The sequence below is a fragment of the Nelumbo nucifera genome, chromosome 7, assembly GCF_055504915.1.
Source record: "Nelumbo nucifera cultivar China Antique chromosome 7, China Antique-T2T, whole genome shotgun sequence".
NCBI classification, from domain to species: domain Eukaryota; kingdom Viridiplantae; phylum Streptophyta; class Magnoliopsida; order Proteales; family Nelumbonaceae; genus Nelumbo; species Nelumbo nucifera.
The window spans coordinates 14553731-14567819 of record NC_142655.1 but is presented as its reverse complement, the minus strand read 5'-3'; the positions used below and the strand labels follow the sequence as shown (position 1 = coordinate 14567819).

Genomic DNA, 14089 nt, shown 5'->3' with positions numbered 1-14089 from the left:
GTTTATAGCCTAATTGAATGATCCTTGTAGGTATTAATTTAATGCCATTTAAATTGATTGGTGGAAAACTAATCTGTTTCCAGAAATCAAATGATTGAAGTTATCAAACCATGCTATTTTTGGTGCAGAGAATTTCTGGGTGGGTCCTGATTCTGTCCCACGTATTCATCAGTGGTTTAGGTTCCAACCTACAAAAGTCGTCCTTTTATCTGTAACGTTACTGTTGAGGACTAAGAACGATTGGTATGAATTCACAAATGAATACGTCCAAAGTAAATAATTCAACAAGTGAGGCACCTTAAATATTTATCCTAAAGTATGAATCCTTTTTCACCAAATACAGTAACACAAGGATGAGAAGGAATATGGCATAAAAACAAAAGAAAAACAAATTCCGGGCAAATATAAGGACTTAAAAAGACACCCGGAAAAGCACCTCAATTAGTATTGTCCTGTGACCTGACAGGGAAAAAGGAAAAAGAGAGAAAGAATCCTCATAAACAACAGCTTCAGCAAGGCACATTCTTGTCGGCATGTATATACATGCATGTGCACATCCAGACATGCAGACAATCAGTCCCTATCTGGGGAGGACGAAGAAATGGGACACTCCACCTGCTCTGCGGTCTCCACATTATCTGCATACCACTTGCAGAAGCCTTCTGTAAGAGCTTCATGCATCCATGCATGACGGCATTGCTTAACTGCTTCAGGGATCTCTAGCCATTTCCTCTTACGAGTACTCTGTTCCGGCCATAAGTCAAGCTCTTCCTTGACTAGCAAAGCAAACATTGCAGCTTTACACGAGCCTTCTGGAGTGATCTCATCTTGGTGGGTTTTGCTTTTAAATTTGTAGTACCCTATGAATCCCTGAGATGCACATAAACATGAACAGGAGTTGGTCTGGTAAATGGTAAAAGAGGCATATCTGCATATAACATGAGAGATGCAAAAAAGATATCAATGCATCCTTTTAACTTTCAACATTTTATTTTCATTTTCTTGGTGTAGGAATCTAGATGTCTTTACACTTCTCCAGGACAAATCATTACATCTCTATCTACATCATGTACAAATGTCAAATAATATTAGTTCCATAATTGGGCTCCCTGGACCTCTAAAATGCATGATACAATTTCCAGTACAATTAATGGAAACCTAGGTTCACCGGTCCCAGCATACTGGTTGTAACTGTCACTCTTCCACAGAGTTCAAAGTATCTCAGGTGAAACACAAAAAATTGGGTTCTGCATATTTGTAAGCTACAATACTCTTTTTTTCAAGCAGTCATTTCAGGGTTAGGTAAGACAGTAGGGGTACTAATGATTAAACTCGCTAAAAACCAATGCATATCGTATGATATGCAGTGATATGTTGAGATATTTTGAGCCTTGCCCTCCCATGCTTGTGAAATGATCATTTAAATGAAGCAAATAACCATTTTTTTCTTTGGGGAGAGATTCTAGGCATCCAATGCATATCAAGCTCCACTCCATTATTAAAATAATCAAGACAAGTCTTTCCTCTCCCCCCACAAAAAAATAAATAAAAAAATAACACAAACACAAATACAAAATAAATAAATGGAGTAAGGGTAAATTAACTATTGGCTATCATAGCTTGCAACATCATAACCTCATTTCATAGTGGAGTCTAGTATCAGTTTTGGGTTCCATTGCAGCTATTTCAGATCAACATTATATTTTCTAATTCTTGTGGAGAAACATATGTAATTTTCTTTGGCATAGCATTGAATGTCCATACAATATATCGTGACTTAGCATTATCTAAGATTTATGTTGTCCTTATTCATCTCATGTGATTTTTCGAAGTTTAGTTGGAGTTATTTTTGTTCTTTGTTTAGAAGAAGAGGACGGCAAGCAAGTATCCCAAGGGGATATTTGCAGGTTGGCCTAGAACCAATGGTAGCAAGAATCTTTTGGAGTTGCATTCCTTTTTCTGTGGCATCAGTTTCAGATATATGGAAGGAGAGAACTATAAGAATTTTTTAAATAATAAAGTTTCTTTTTATTTTTATCAAAAGTATCTTATGATGTTAACATGCAAACATTATACATGAATCATATTAATGGCTAGTTATACACTAATCCTTGGAGTACACAATTATTTTTCAAGTTTAAAGTCATCTAGGAGATAAGTTAAACATGATGCCTAATATCACGTCCATATCCAGTCCAGCCCTCCTAAGACCCCAAATACTTGGAACCATGCAAGGTGACAACCAGCTGGTGGTAAGGTCTCTTGCTGGTTGTAGCGGAGACTTGGGATTGAATCCTGCCTGCACCTGGGTTGGGGGGTATGGGTTAGGGATGTGCTACCCCCCGTTATGTAGCCCTTCAGAAGATATCAGAAAAAGGAGAAAAAAAAACTTGGGAGTTGGAACCATCATTGAGTAATAGTCCTTTGGCTCATGATGTCAATTACATAATTGATGGTGTCTAATAGGGCAGAAGATGCATAATCAATCAAAAAGTATGACAGGTCACAGGTATACAGATAATGCCAAGATGTAAACTGCAAGTGGTTCCTACAGTCTACTTGACATAGACATCAACTTACGAATATAAAATAAAATCAATTAAATTGCATTGCTTTTAGAATCTTTATATATAAAACAAATAATGTGGAATGTACAGAGCCCTAGACAAAGAGAATGTTGTAGGCATGTAGCACACCCTGAATGGTTTGGATGAGGTTTACTTTGAGTTGAATTGAGTTCTATCAGAAAATTTTGCTATTATAAATTCCATAAAAATAAATAAATTTCTGCAGTATTGAGCCAAAAGTGAGTTTTCACCTTTATTTCACCTCGGACTCCAGCTTCTTCCAAAGCTTCCCGTACTGCAGCCTCCTCAACAGTCTCATCATTCTCCCATCCTCCCTACAAGGTAGAGCATTGAACTCATTAATCAACCTGTTAAGTTATTTTTTCACAGTTTTTGTATAATATCCAAGATATGTGAATTACATCACAGAAGTCAATAATCAAAAGATATGCATAAGAATTTATTATCAAGCATCATGCAGACCATTAACAAATTACTTTTTTTTGTAAACCATTAACAATCACTGTTTACAAAACAACTCATTACAATTTTGTATTTCATGTTAATGTACAAAATAATATTTGTGGGCATTATATGCCTCCTCATGGTTAATAAGCCTTTAATTGTATGGGCTTTCCATACATAAGCAGTTGTCACCTACTTTCAGCAATTACAACTTAGACAAAATAACAGTGGTAAATAAAACATAGGTGTGTTGAAGAAAAGGTTGGGAAAGAAGAAGCACAAAAAGCCAAAGCAGCCGATTCTGGTAGAAAACAGCATGGTCCATTCACACAAATAGGAGACTATAGTAATTCAATGATAATTGAAGATATCGTTCTTGTTCATAAATTAAGAAATGCCATGCTCATAGGCTGACCTCAGCAAAAATGACAATATCAAAATGGATAAGGAAGAGCATTAGGAAGGAGAAAACTAAAACTCAATAAAATTGTGGAGACTCTAAAGGTAACCTTGATATATATAACAAGAACAAGAAGATTTTATCATGCATCAGTAACCAATTAATGTGCCTGAGCAGTAGTAATTTGCTGCAATTTGAAGGCTCTATGAAGACAACAGAAAACATAAAATAGCGTGAATAGAATTGATGCAAACATACTTGGAACCAAAGTTATAACAAAAAAAGATATGGCCTGAAACAGTTGGCATTGCAGTATTGAAATACTGGGTCTTTATGTATCAGTCTTATGATCCTATAGGGAAATTAATATGTAAGGGGTCCTTGGCACTTGGCTCGCTACCTCAATGAAATTAGAGAAAACATCTAGAGAGGTGAGTTTGGTTGCAAACAGACTTCAAATCAAATCTACAAATATGTGATAAAGAACTATGATATAGAACATCTAACAAATTCTCTATTTTGCAAAAATTAAAGGAAAAGTTGGATAGACTTAAGTAGAGAGTGCATGCAACCTTGACTATTTGATTTGATAACCTAGTTTATTGCAACTTCATACCAGAAAATCCCCAATCAGAGGAAAGACATGAAGAAATTAGTCCACTATTCTCTCTAATTTTAGGCAATGTTTCTATTTTATCCAATTTCATGTGTATGTGAACCAGAAAAGCTAAAAGTAATATATGCATAACATTATAGACATTATAATACTATTTTAAAAGTTAGAGGCAATTGCTTGGCATGGTAATACTATTCTAAGAGTCTGGAGATAAACACAAATAAAACTTCAAATTAACTTTGTGGCTAACTAGGCAGACTAGTTATCAGTCAACCTAGTAAACCTAGCCAATGTTTGCGATCCTATGTGACTGCATCATGGGGATTGACCAATATGGCCCTCAATTGACTAGTGCATACGTATCCAGGTATCATAGTCTATGATTGCACTAATGATTAAGTTTTGTTCAAAATTTATGCATCTCCTTTACAACGAAAACATGTATCATGTGTAAATAAGGACTCATAGAAAAAGTGTAACATTGCTATAGGACTTCAAAACACACAAAAATTCCTAAAAGATTTCCTATAAGGAGACATTTTTCTTTTATCCATTCCAATACTTGGACAAATTTTTAAATATATAATCCCATCATAGAACCACTCTTGTTGATAAAATTCACCATAACCACAATAGTCAATTTTAATTGTTAATACATCATAAGAGGAAAACAAAAAATGATATTATCTGATGACTAAATCACATTGCCAATAAGAAGAGTGAAGGTAATACTGAAACAACATATCCTTGTACCTTTGGAAACAAGAGACCAGGTCCACTAGTTGAGTTGATCATAAGAACCTCAACAATCTTCTTAGAATTTGCAGTACTACTCTCATCAGACCTTCTGTATCTGTATGGAATACACCTGTAACAATCCTATCATGTTAGAAGTGCTTCAACATATTACAACACAGCTGTATACAGTCCTAGCATAATAGAAATAAGCCACAAGCACAGAAAATGGCTTACAATAGGTCAGCTTACAATCTGACAAGAGATTATGCATAATATAGGACAATATATTCCTAGTAATGGTGATTAAGGAGAAAATTCTATTATAAAAAGTGAAGGTCTTTGTAAGATACAAGATTTCATAAATTATATATATGTTTTCTAATTTCCTTTTCCAGGATTTGAAGAAAATGTGTATATTTATATATGTATGAAGTATATATATATATATATATATATATATTGAAATAAAAAGAGGCTTGGAAAGCAGATAATCTATAAAAACAATAATAAAAATGGTATACATCCCTCTCCCCCCCCCCCAAAAAAAAAGGAAGAAAGAAAGAAAAGAAGACATCACCCACAAACAAAAGGGGAAGAAAAGAAAAGAAAGCCTCACACACAAACACTTCCTCCCAGTACAAAATAAAAAGATAATGGAGAAAGTTGACCATATACCCTAGCTCCTAACAAATGAAAATGATCTTCCTTATCCAAACAAGGGCCAACTTGCAACCAAAATAATATGTTAATCATCCACCCAAGCAAACAAAGACTGAAGACACCATCAACACTACCTCAAACATATGGATGAAACATAAAATAATTCCAGAATCCAGATATGACAAGGATGAATACCAAGATACCCAAATCTAAATTTCCACATGATACAAATCTCTGGTTGCCAAGGTCAAATTCCAGGAGGAAAGGAAAAGTTGTTTTTTCTTCTCCTTTTTGCCACAAATCAATATGTATTGCAATACAGTGCTTTTTTTGGTGGAAGCTATACAGGAAAAAAAACTGAGCTTGTAAAAAAGCTCATTTTCACTTTGCATCTTGGAGCTATATAACCATTAAACAGACCCTAACAATATATTTATTAAACTAGGTCGGAGAAAAGATATTTGGGCCTTCTTAGGGTAAGACTAAAATGAATGGGGCATATTAGAATTTGATAGAGAATAAGTTACTCAAATTTTCTTGTAGACAAGAGACGAGAATAGAATTTATAGCAACTTAAAAAGGAAACTGTTAATGGAAAATGTCTTTCCATTTTCTTCTCCAACTACCTTTTGTACCAAAAGCTACACTTACGTATTTTCTTCACTTCAGATCCCATTGTTAAAGCTTACAATATTCCCATCAAGCCAAGGTTTTACCCATACAGCTGATATACTCGGGTAATCCAGATTGCTCAGATGATCTATCCACCTATCTCTAGTTTCTTTGAAATCATTTTCCTGCTCTTACATTAAACCAGCCAACATAATTTAGCCTTTTGAGCAAATAATGGTAAATTGAAGAAACCGAAAATTTTATCCAGGGTGAAAATCATAGGCTGTTGGCCCCCAACAGCCAAAGTTTTTCCAAGATGGCTTGGTGGGTTCTCTCTTAAGTGTACAGATTAAGATACATAACCACATGGCATGAAACTCATACCTGAGATCTGGGGAACAACCTTACTTTGAACTTACAGTCTTTGAGGCCAAAGGTCACAACTACATTCTGTTGAGCCTCCCATCCTGTCTTGTTTCGCTTATAATAAAGCAGCATAGATTCCATTAACAAGTGCATACATACAAAATCATTCACCAATAAAGGATGAGTCAACGTTTGGATTTAGTGGTCAAAATAAACGACCCATTAACAATTACAAGGACGCTGAGCAGAATGGAGCAAGCAACAGAAGTAAAACCAGGGTGAAATTGGTATACGCAAAAAGTCCCGAACCATTTCATAACCCAATTCAATTCAATACACAGTAAAAAAACAGAAATACCATTAATGGCTTATCTGAAAACGACCCATAAGAACAACTGTCACCACGGCGGCGGGGCTGCGATGGCGAAAAGAAGAGATATAAAATTAAAAGCAAAGAGAAGGGTAGGTAGAAAGAGAAAGGGTACCCGGCGACAAGGCGACAGCCGGCCTCGTAGCGCTGCTGAAGTCGACCCGTGCGGGCCACCAAATCAGACATACTCTTCTAAGTATCCGTGTGTAACGATCAGTAGGAGGAGCAGGGATGATAGTCAGTCGCAATCATAGCCACTAATCCGCCAATCGAATTTCTGCTACTGCTGTTAGATTCCTTGTTGACTTTTGTTGCACAGAAGATTATGAATACTCCTCCGCATGATCTAATGACGACAAGAATGCGTGTTCTAGTTGGTCTGTGCGTCCAATACCACCACCCCATCAACCGACTGATCACCGGCGGCCGGCGTGGATTTGATAGAAGTGGGCACAAAGAAGGGTAGGTTCCATAGGAGAGACTCACGACTCAGCTTTTGTTACCGTACTCTTGTTTTTTGTTGTTGGTTTGTTTTTTCAAGGAAAGACAGAGATAGAGATGGGGCTTGGAAGGGGGTAGAGGTGGGGTTGGGCTCAAACCCTAAACCCCTGAACGCACGGATCGGATTAGAAGGGTTCCCGCTTCCCACTCGGTCAATGGAAGAACCGGTCAGCGTTGGGTTGGTTTGTGTGGTTACCTTTCGATTCTTCCCCGAATTTAACTCTGCCTTCCGTTACATTTTTTTCTTTTTTTTTTAATTTTGGTAAAAGACTTTCGTTACGATTTGGAGGGTGTTTTGTTTCCTAGGAGACCGGATCTGTTCCTCACAGGCGTTTCGTAATATTTCCTGTAAATAATAATTAATAAGTATGAGAGATGTTCTCAATGCACACGATGGATGTACCTGTGAGGTTTTCATATGTGAGAAGCAGAATCTAGCCAAGTAAATAGGTGATATTTGAAATTTTATAACTCGATTTTATTATCATATATTTGGATGAGATGTTTATATAATCAAATTTGGATTTTGCAATTTGTATAACAAAAAAATAAAAATATAAATTTATAAAAATTTTTTGATACATTATTACTATCACTATTATCATTTATAATTGCTGCATGCAAAGTACGTGCACACTACCCACAAAAGGGGCTTTACATATTTCAATGATAATATTGGAGATGGGACCAAAAATAATAATAATAATGGAGTTTATATAAACTAAAATATCTTCAAAAGTTTCTTTTGTATTGTTATTGAACTATGGAAAAGGGCTTTGGGGCTATTTTGGTCAATAAACACTTCAAATATTGTTATTCTTAATGTCAAACTAATATAAAAGTTTATTTGTATAAATTCTATGAGATGTAAGGGAGGGACTTGGAGAGGTCAAAGTACAAGAAAGGTTAAAGAATTTGTCAAAGATACACAAAAGGTTAGAGTGATTTATTCCATAATATATATAAAAAGGTTGACCATGATATTAGAAAAGCATGTTAAAAACCTTGTAACCAATCAACCAGTATTATAAAAAGTCAAGGTTTGGTCAAAGCCCATCTAGTGTCGTGTCTTTCCAACTACATAGATTTTCCCTATAAAAAGATGCCATTTCAGAAAATCTTCAACAATACTCTTTTAAAAGGTTGTAGTCATGGGTGAACAAAATGGGTCAGTTTTGGAACTGACCTTGGCATTCATTTAAATCTTGGGTAGGGTTTTATTCCAAATTCTTGAAATCAATCCTTCGCTTAAGTCGACTTTAGGGTCTAGAGGTTTACCCTACTAAAACGTCTCAAACCAATCCAAAGAACAGACCTTCATATTGGCCTTGGTGGAATTGGTCTGGATATAATTTGAACTTAGTGTATGATTTTGAATGATGGATTAATTATGTATTAACTATGTTATATTATTTGGGTTGATTATTGATGGTATTCTATTTGCATTGAGATTGCATTTAACTAAATTTTGGAATGTGTGTGAAGTTAAATTATGAATTAATAATGATTATGTTATATTATTTAGGTTTTTAATGGATGATGTTTTATTTCTTTTGAGATTGAATTGCTATATGGATTTGAAATGTTTAATATTTATGATAAATTGCTATTCAAGGTCAAAGCTTTGAAAGAAAAAATAAATAAAAAACAACATATTATTATTTGTTTTTTTTAAAGAATAGGTTCCGTGGGTAGACCTTTGGAATCGACCTTAAACCATCAAAAGTCAGAACCAACCTTGAAAACTAATATTGGCAGGGTAGGTTTTAGTTTCAAAAACTTGGAACCAACTCCTATAATGTAGGTTCCAGGTTTTACCATGGAATTGAACCAAACCAACCCATGCTCTTCCCTTAGCTCTAGTTGCATTGATTAGGTAAGATGTGGCCATATTAATAATATGGCCATGAAGATTAAACTAGAAAATTTTAATATCATTATATAATGTCAATGCTTGAAATCCGTGGTTGTTTTAATATTTAAATATTAAAGTTAAGGAATTTAAAGCATAGAAAAATTATTTTAAATTGTGTTTTCATTAGTTTCACTAGAAAATGCTCATGTGCAAACACATGGTAATTTTAATGAGGAATGATGATGATGAAAATAATAAAATGTGTCCAAATTTCTCTATAATTTGATAGTTTCAATGTGAAACACATTCTAATTTATCATAGTACTTCTTTTAGTTTAATATAATGTATATATAATATTAGAGATATACACAAATGTTCTATACATAATTTGTGTATATATATATTAATTTTTTGTATTTTTATCTTTTTCTAATTTTTATTATTTAATTATGACATTAAGGCTCAGTTTGGAAAGAGTAGAAATACAAATATGTACATTACAAATATATACAAAATAATATAAGATATAATGTTTTGCAGTACTACATATTTGTATTTGCACTCCTCCCAAATGGAGCTAAAGGTTGACACATTTGGCCTAAAAGGTTGTATTCTTCGACCACCAAATAGAAACACGATTTCATTTGCCGTCAATTTTAAATTTTGTATTTTATTTCCACCATTAATAAACATAATTTCTGTTTGTCATGCTTAATTTTTCTTTAATATGATTAATATAAAATATTAGAGATCAAGGTGTCTAAATTATTTTTTGTAATTCGTTGGTATTTATTTCTATTATGGAATTAAAAATTTTATTATTGAACTATATGATATCATGGATTCATGGGTTGACCCACTTTACCTAGGTGGTTGAATTGCATACCCACCACTTGGACAAAAGAATAGTTGCATTTTTTGGCCAGTTTAAATAAGCATAGGCTTTACATCTTTAGAAGTATTATATATATATATATATATATATATATATATATAGATAGATAGATAGATAGATAGATAGATAGATTGATAGATAGATAGATAGATAGATAGATAAATAGATAAATAGATAGATAGATATAGATATAGTAGAATTTATTGGTGAGAAATAATACCTCGAATACATGATTCAATGAGAGAGAATGAAATTTAATACCTTATATATAAGACTTAATGAGAGGAAAATGAACGAAATAAAAAGTAGTTCAAATTATATTTTCTGCCCTTGCATTTAAAAGGACTAAAGAAAATTCAAAAAATAGGGGTATTCCGGTTAACAAAAAAAAGTTTGGCAAGCTCATTACTACTTTTAAAAATAGTATAGATATAAATATAAATGTACACGCATGCATATCATATCATGTACCCTTCCACCAGTCTGACAAAAAAAAAAAAAAACCATCTTCCGGTGGCTGGCTGCTTGAATAGAATCAACCTAAGCCCAACCTAAATTTAGGGCAACATCAAGTTTTTAGGCCCAAACCCAACAAAGATCCCAAAAGTCTAATCCATTGTGAAGGCATGATTTGATGCTTTAGGCTGTATTTGTTTGCAGTGCAATTTTACTTGCATTAGTATAAATGCATGGGAGTGCAAATGAAAAAAAAATGCACATTCTTGCTTAATTTTGTTTTGGGTTTTACTTTATTCTGCTTCATGTCTTAATTTAATTTATTTGTACTGCAATCAAATAAAATAAACTAAAATTTGAAACAGAATTAGGTTACAACTTACACTAAAATCATTTGCACCACCATGATTTTGCATCAGTACAAATTTATTTACATTGCAACCAAACACAGCATAAGACTCAGTTTGGAAAGAGTACAAATACAAATATTTACAGTGTAAATACATACAAAATACAAGGTTTTACACTGTACATATTTGTATTTGTACTCCTTCCAAACTGAGCCTAAGTCTCTGTTGCCCCCATTTCAATTGCCTTATTCATCCAAACAAAATCCAAAGAAGGAAAACAGATGGATTGAAACTGAGAATGCATGTTCAAGTTTGAGAGTGGCCACTTGGACAAAGAAGGCGAAAGCTATTAGTACAGATGAGACCAATGACAAAACCAGCCCATGCACACAATGTTCTTGATCCACCTATACCTTTTGATGCAAAATAAAAATCTAGGGCAAGGAACCAGGGATAAAACAGAAATGGTCTATCGTATGCACTAAAGCAGAATACTACAACAATAAATAGCTCTTGGTTTTGTTTCTGGGATCGTTATAGATAGATAGATAGATAGATAGGTAGATATTCAGTTAATAATGGATTTTTATGTTAAAAACCAAGATTTTGAGAAAACACAAATCAGTACTGAACTAACCGGATGTTTCGGTTCAGATTGTTGGTTTTTCAGTTTTTCATGAGCACCCCTACTTAAGGCCTTGGGAAACCCCACAATTGCTTGGGCTGAAGAATTAGCTCGTTTTTTTTTTTTTTTGGTAAATGATAATCCATTAAAAGGAAGCTAGGAACCGACAAAAACACTAAGGGTACATTACTATCCCCTTGTTACAGTTGACAAAAATATTTTTGTAAGATCGCAAGGGATAGTGGGCACATACATAAGTTCTGCGGGTTCTGGCTACTCTAGCTATATCATGGGCTTTCATGACCGCAGATCTATTAACAAAATTCAGTATAATATTAACAAAGAAAGAGAGCAAATGTCTAATATGTTCCTGCAGGGCTTGGGCATTGCCATTAATATTTGCTCCGGTTCCTTTTAGAGAGGAGAGACTTGCTTTAGCATCTGAGAGGAGGCCTGCTGTGGTGATGTTCTGTTGAAGAAGATATCTTAGCCCTTTTGCGATTGCCCACATTTCCGCTACTGCTGAGGAAGCGGCCAAACATGGTTGTCCTTTTGTAAAAGAGCGATTCATAGTATGAGTAATAAAATAAAGTCCTGTAGAAGCATCCATAGTGTTTGGATCCCATGACCCGTCAACCAATATAATATCTTCATGCACATCAAGAAGATTAGTTACGTTCAGCTCCTGGCTTGGGATTTTCTGCTCAAGGGGGTCGGCATATTGCAGCCTGTGGTACTGGTTGGCTCTTCTGAGAACAGCCGATGGAGTCGGTTCGTCATTTGTGAAGATTGTTGCATTTCTAGTATCCCAGATTGCTCGGATGACAGAAATGATGTGAGCCTGATAGTGTTTGCAGTCTTCCTTCCTGATGGTGTCTTTGTTATAGGTTGGCCACCATGTCAGGATGTCTCTTGAATTTGACTGCAGGAAGGCTTCCGGGTTTAGAACTATTTAGGCTTGTAGCCAGACAGCCCGAGCAAAAGGACATTGGAGGAAGAGATGATTTTGTGTCTCTGGTTCATTGCCACAAAAGGTGCATCTTGTGTCATTGCTTCTAAGAGCTCCCCAGGTTTTGGTTTTAGTTTTGACAGCTTGGTGGAAGAATTTCCAGATGAATAGTTGGCATCTGTGTGGGGCTTTGTTGTTCCAAATTTTTGACCACTTGATTCCGTCTGTTTCCACCCTTTTGTTGTTTTGAAGGAGGACAGAGTAGGCCGATTTAACTGTGAAGGATCCATTGCTGGAGGCCAACCAGAGGAGATGGTCCTGTGATTCCAGACCATTGATGTGTATGCTAAGAATAGCTTCAATTATCTCTGGCTTGAACCAGATTTGTAGTTTTCCAACGTCCCATTCAAAGTTTTCTTGCAGCAGGTCCTTGACCTTCAGGCTGGTTTGGGGGGAGTCTTCTCTCGGCCTTGGGATGTTGCTCGGGATACCAGGGATGCAGGGGTCCCTTAGTGCATCAATAGAGCTGCCATCACCAATCTTCTAGTATGCATGTGTTTTGAGGTCACTAGCACTTTGAGTGAGCATTTCCACCACCATGAGTCAGATGACTAAGCATTTCTACCAATAGGACTGATTCCTTTCCAGTATTTGTGTTTAAGTTGGCAAGCTCAAAGGAAGTTCTCTGAATTGATTAGCTTCCAAACTTGTTTGGAGAAGAGTGCTTTGTTGAAAGGTTCCATGAGTTTTAGGCCAAGTCCTCCTTCCTTTTTGGGTTTACAGATTTGGCTCCATTTGATGTTGTGACCTCTGTTCTTCTCTGAGCTGCCATGCCACCAGAAGTTTCTTTGCATTCGGTCTAGTTTTTTGTAAACTGTTGTGGGTAGGAGGGTGTGTTGCATAGTATAGGTAGGTATGCTTTGAGAGACTGCTTTAAGGAGAGTCATTCGCCTTGCCTGGGAAAGGAGTTTGGCTTGCCACATGTCCAACTTCTTGCTTACCTTATCTATTGCTTACCTTATCTACTATTTCTTTGCTTGCTGCTATTTTGCTCCTGCCATCCGAGAGCTTGGCTCCTAGGTACCTTGAATGAAAAGACATAGGTTTCATACCTATGAGCCTGCTGAGAAGCTTTTGGTGCACTTTGTGGGTATTTTTGCTGAATAGGATTCTTGATTTGCCTTTGTTGTAGTGCTGCCCTGACAGTTTTTCAAATGTGAGGATGATGGCTTTTATGTTTACAAGAGCTTTCGGAGTGGCTCTACTAAGGATAATGCAGTCATCAGCAAATAGGAGGTGGGAGATTAGAGCAAAGTCCATCATGTTCTCCTTTAAGAAGGAGGACTGATAGAACCTGCATTCCTAGGATGAACAAATAAGGTGAGAGTGGGTCTCCTTGTTGGAGACCCCTTTTTGTTGTAAAGTGATCATGAGTGTTGCCATTGAGCTTGATGGAGTAGGAGGTAGTAGAAATGCATTGCCATGTCATCTCACACCACTCCTCTAGGAATCCCATTTTCCTCATTACTTGAATTAGGAAATGCCAGCCCATTCTATCAAAAGCTTTGGACATATCAATTTTGAGCACTGCCCATTTCTTCTTACCTTTCTGAGTTTTTAGTTTATGTATGACCTCCTTGTATAAGATGATGTTGTCTATTAT

The 14089-nt window shown here is 35.5% G+C and overlaps 1 protein-coding gene across 2 annotated transcripts; it reads right to left on the bottom strand.

Moving 5' to 3' along the window:
* Positions 1–273: 273 nt before the first annotated feature.
* NUDT16 (nudix hydrolase homolog 16) lies at positions 274–7483 on the bottom strand. Of its 2 annotated transcripts, none has more exons than XM_010278377.3 (4): positions 6910–7483; positions 4802–4916; positions 2819–2902; positions 274–870 (listed from the first exon to the last, which is right to left on the bottom strand). In XM_010278377.3, exons 1-4 carry the CDS (start codon positions 6978–6980, stop codon positions 574–576), a joined length of 567 nt encoding a protein of 188 aa, XP_010276679.1. In that variant the 5' UTR covers positions 6981–7483; the 3' UTR covers positions 274–573. The 2 variants fall into 2 exon arrangements, with proteins under 2 accessions (XP_010276679.1, XP_088748322.1); XM_088892196.1 differs by lacking the exon at positions 6910–7483 and adding an exon at positions 6462–6773.
* Positions 7484–14089: the final 6606 nt, after the last annotated feature.

Coding starts and splice junctions, on each gene's coding strand:
- NUDT16 (XM_088892196.1), bottom strand. CDS start 6,577: ATGCACTTGTTAATGGAATCTATGCTGCTTTATTATAAGCGAAACAAG. Junction 4,917..6,461: donor GACTGTAAGTTCAAAGTAAG/GTTGTTCCCCAG, acceptor GGATTGTTACAG/GTGTATTCCATACAGATACA. Junction 2,903..4,801: donor CTGGTCTCTTGTTTCCAAAG/GTACAAGGATAT, acceptor TCTACCTTGTAG/GGAGGATGGGAGAATGATGA.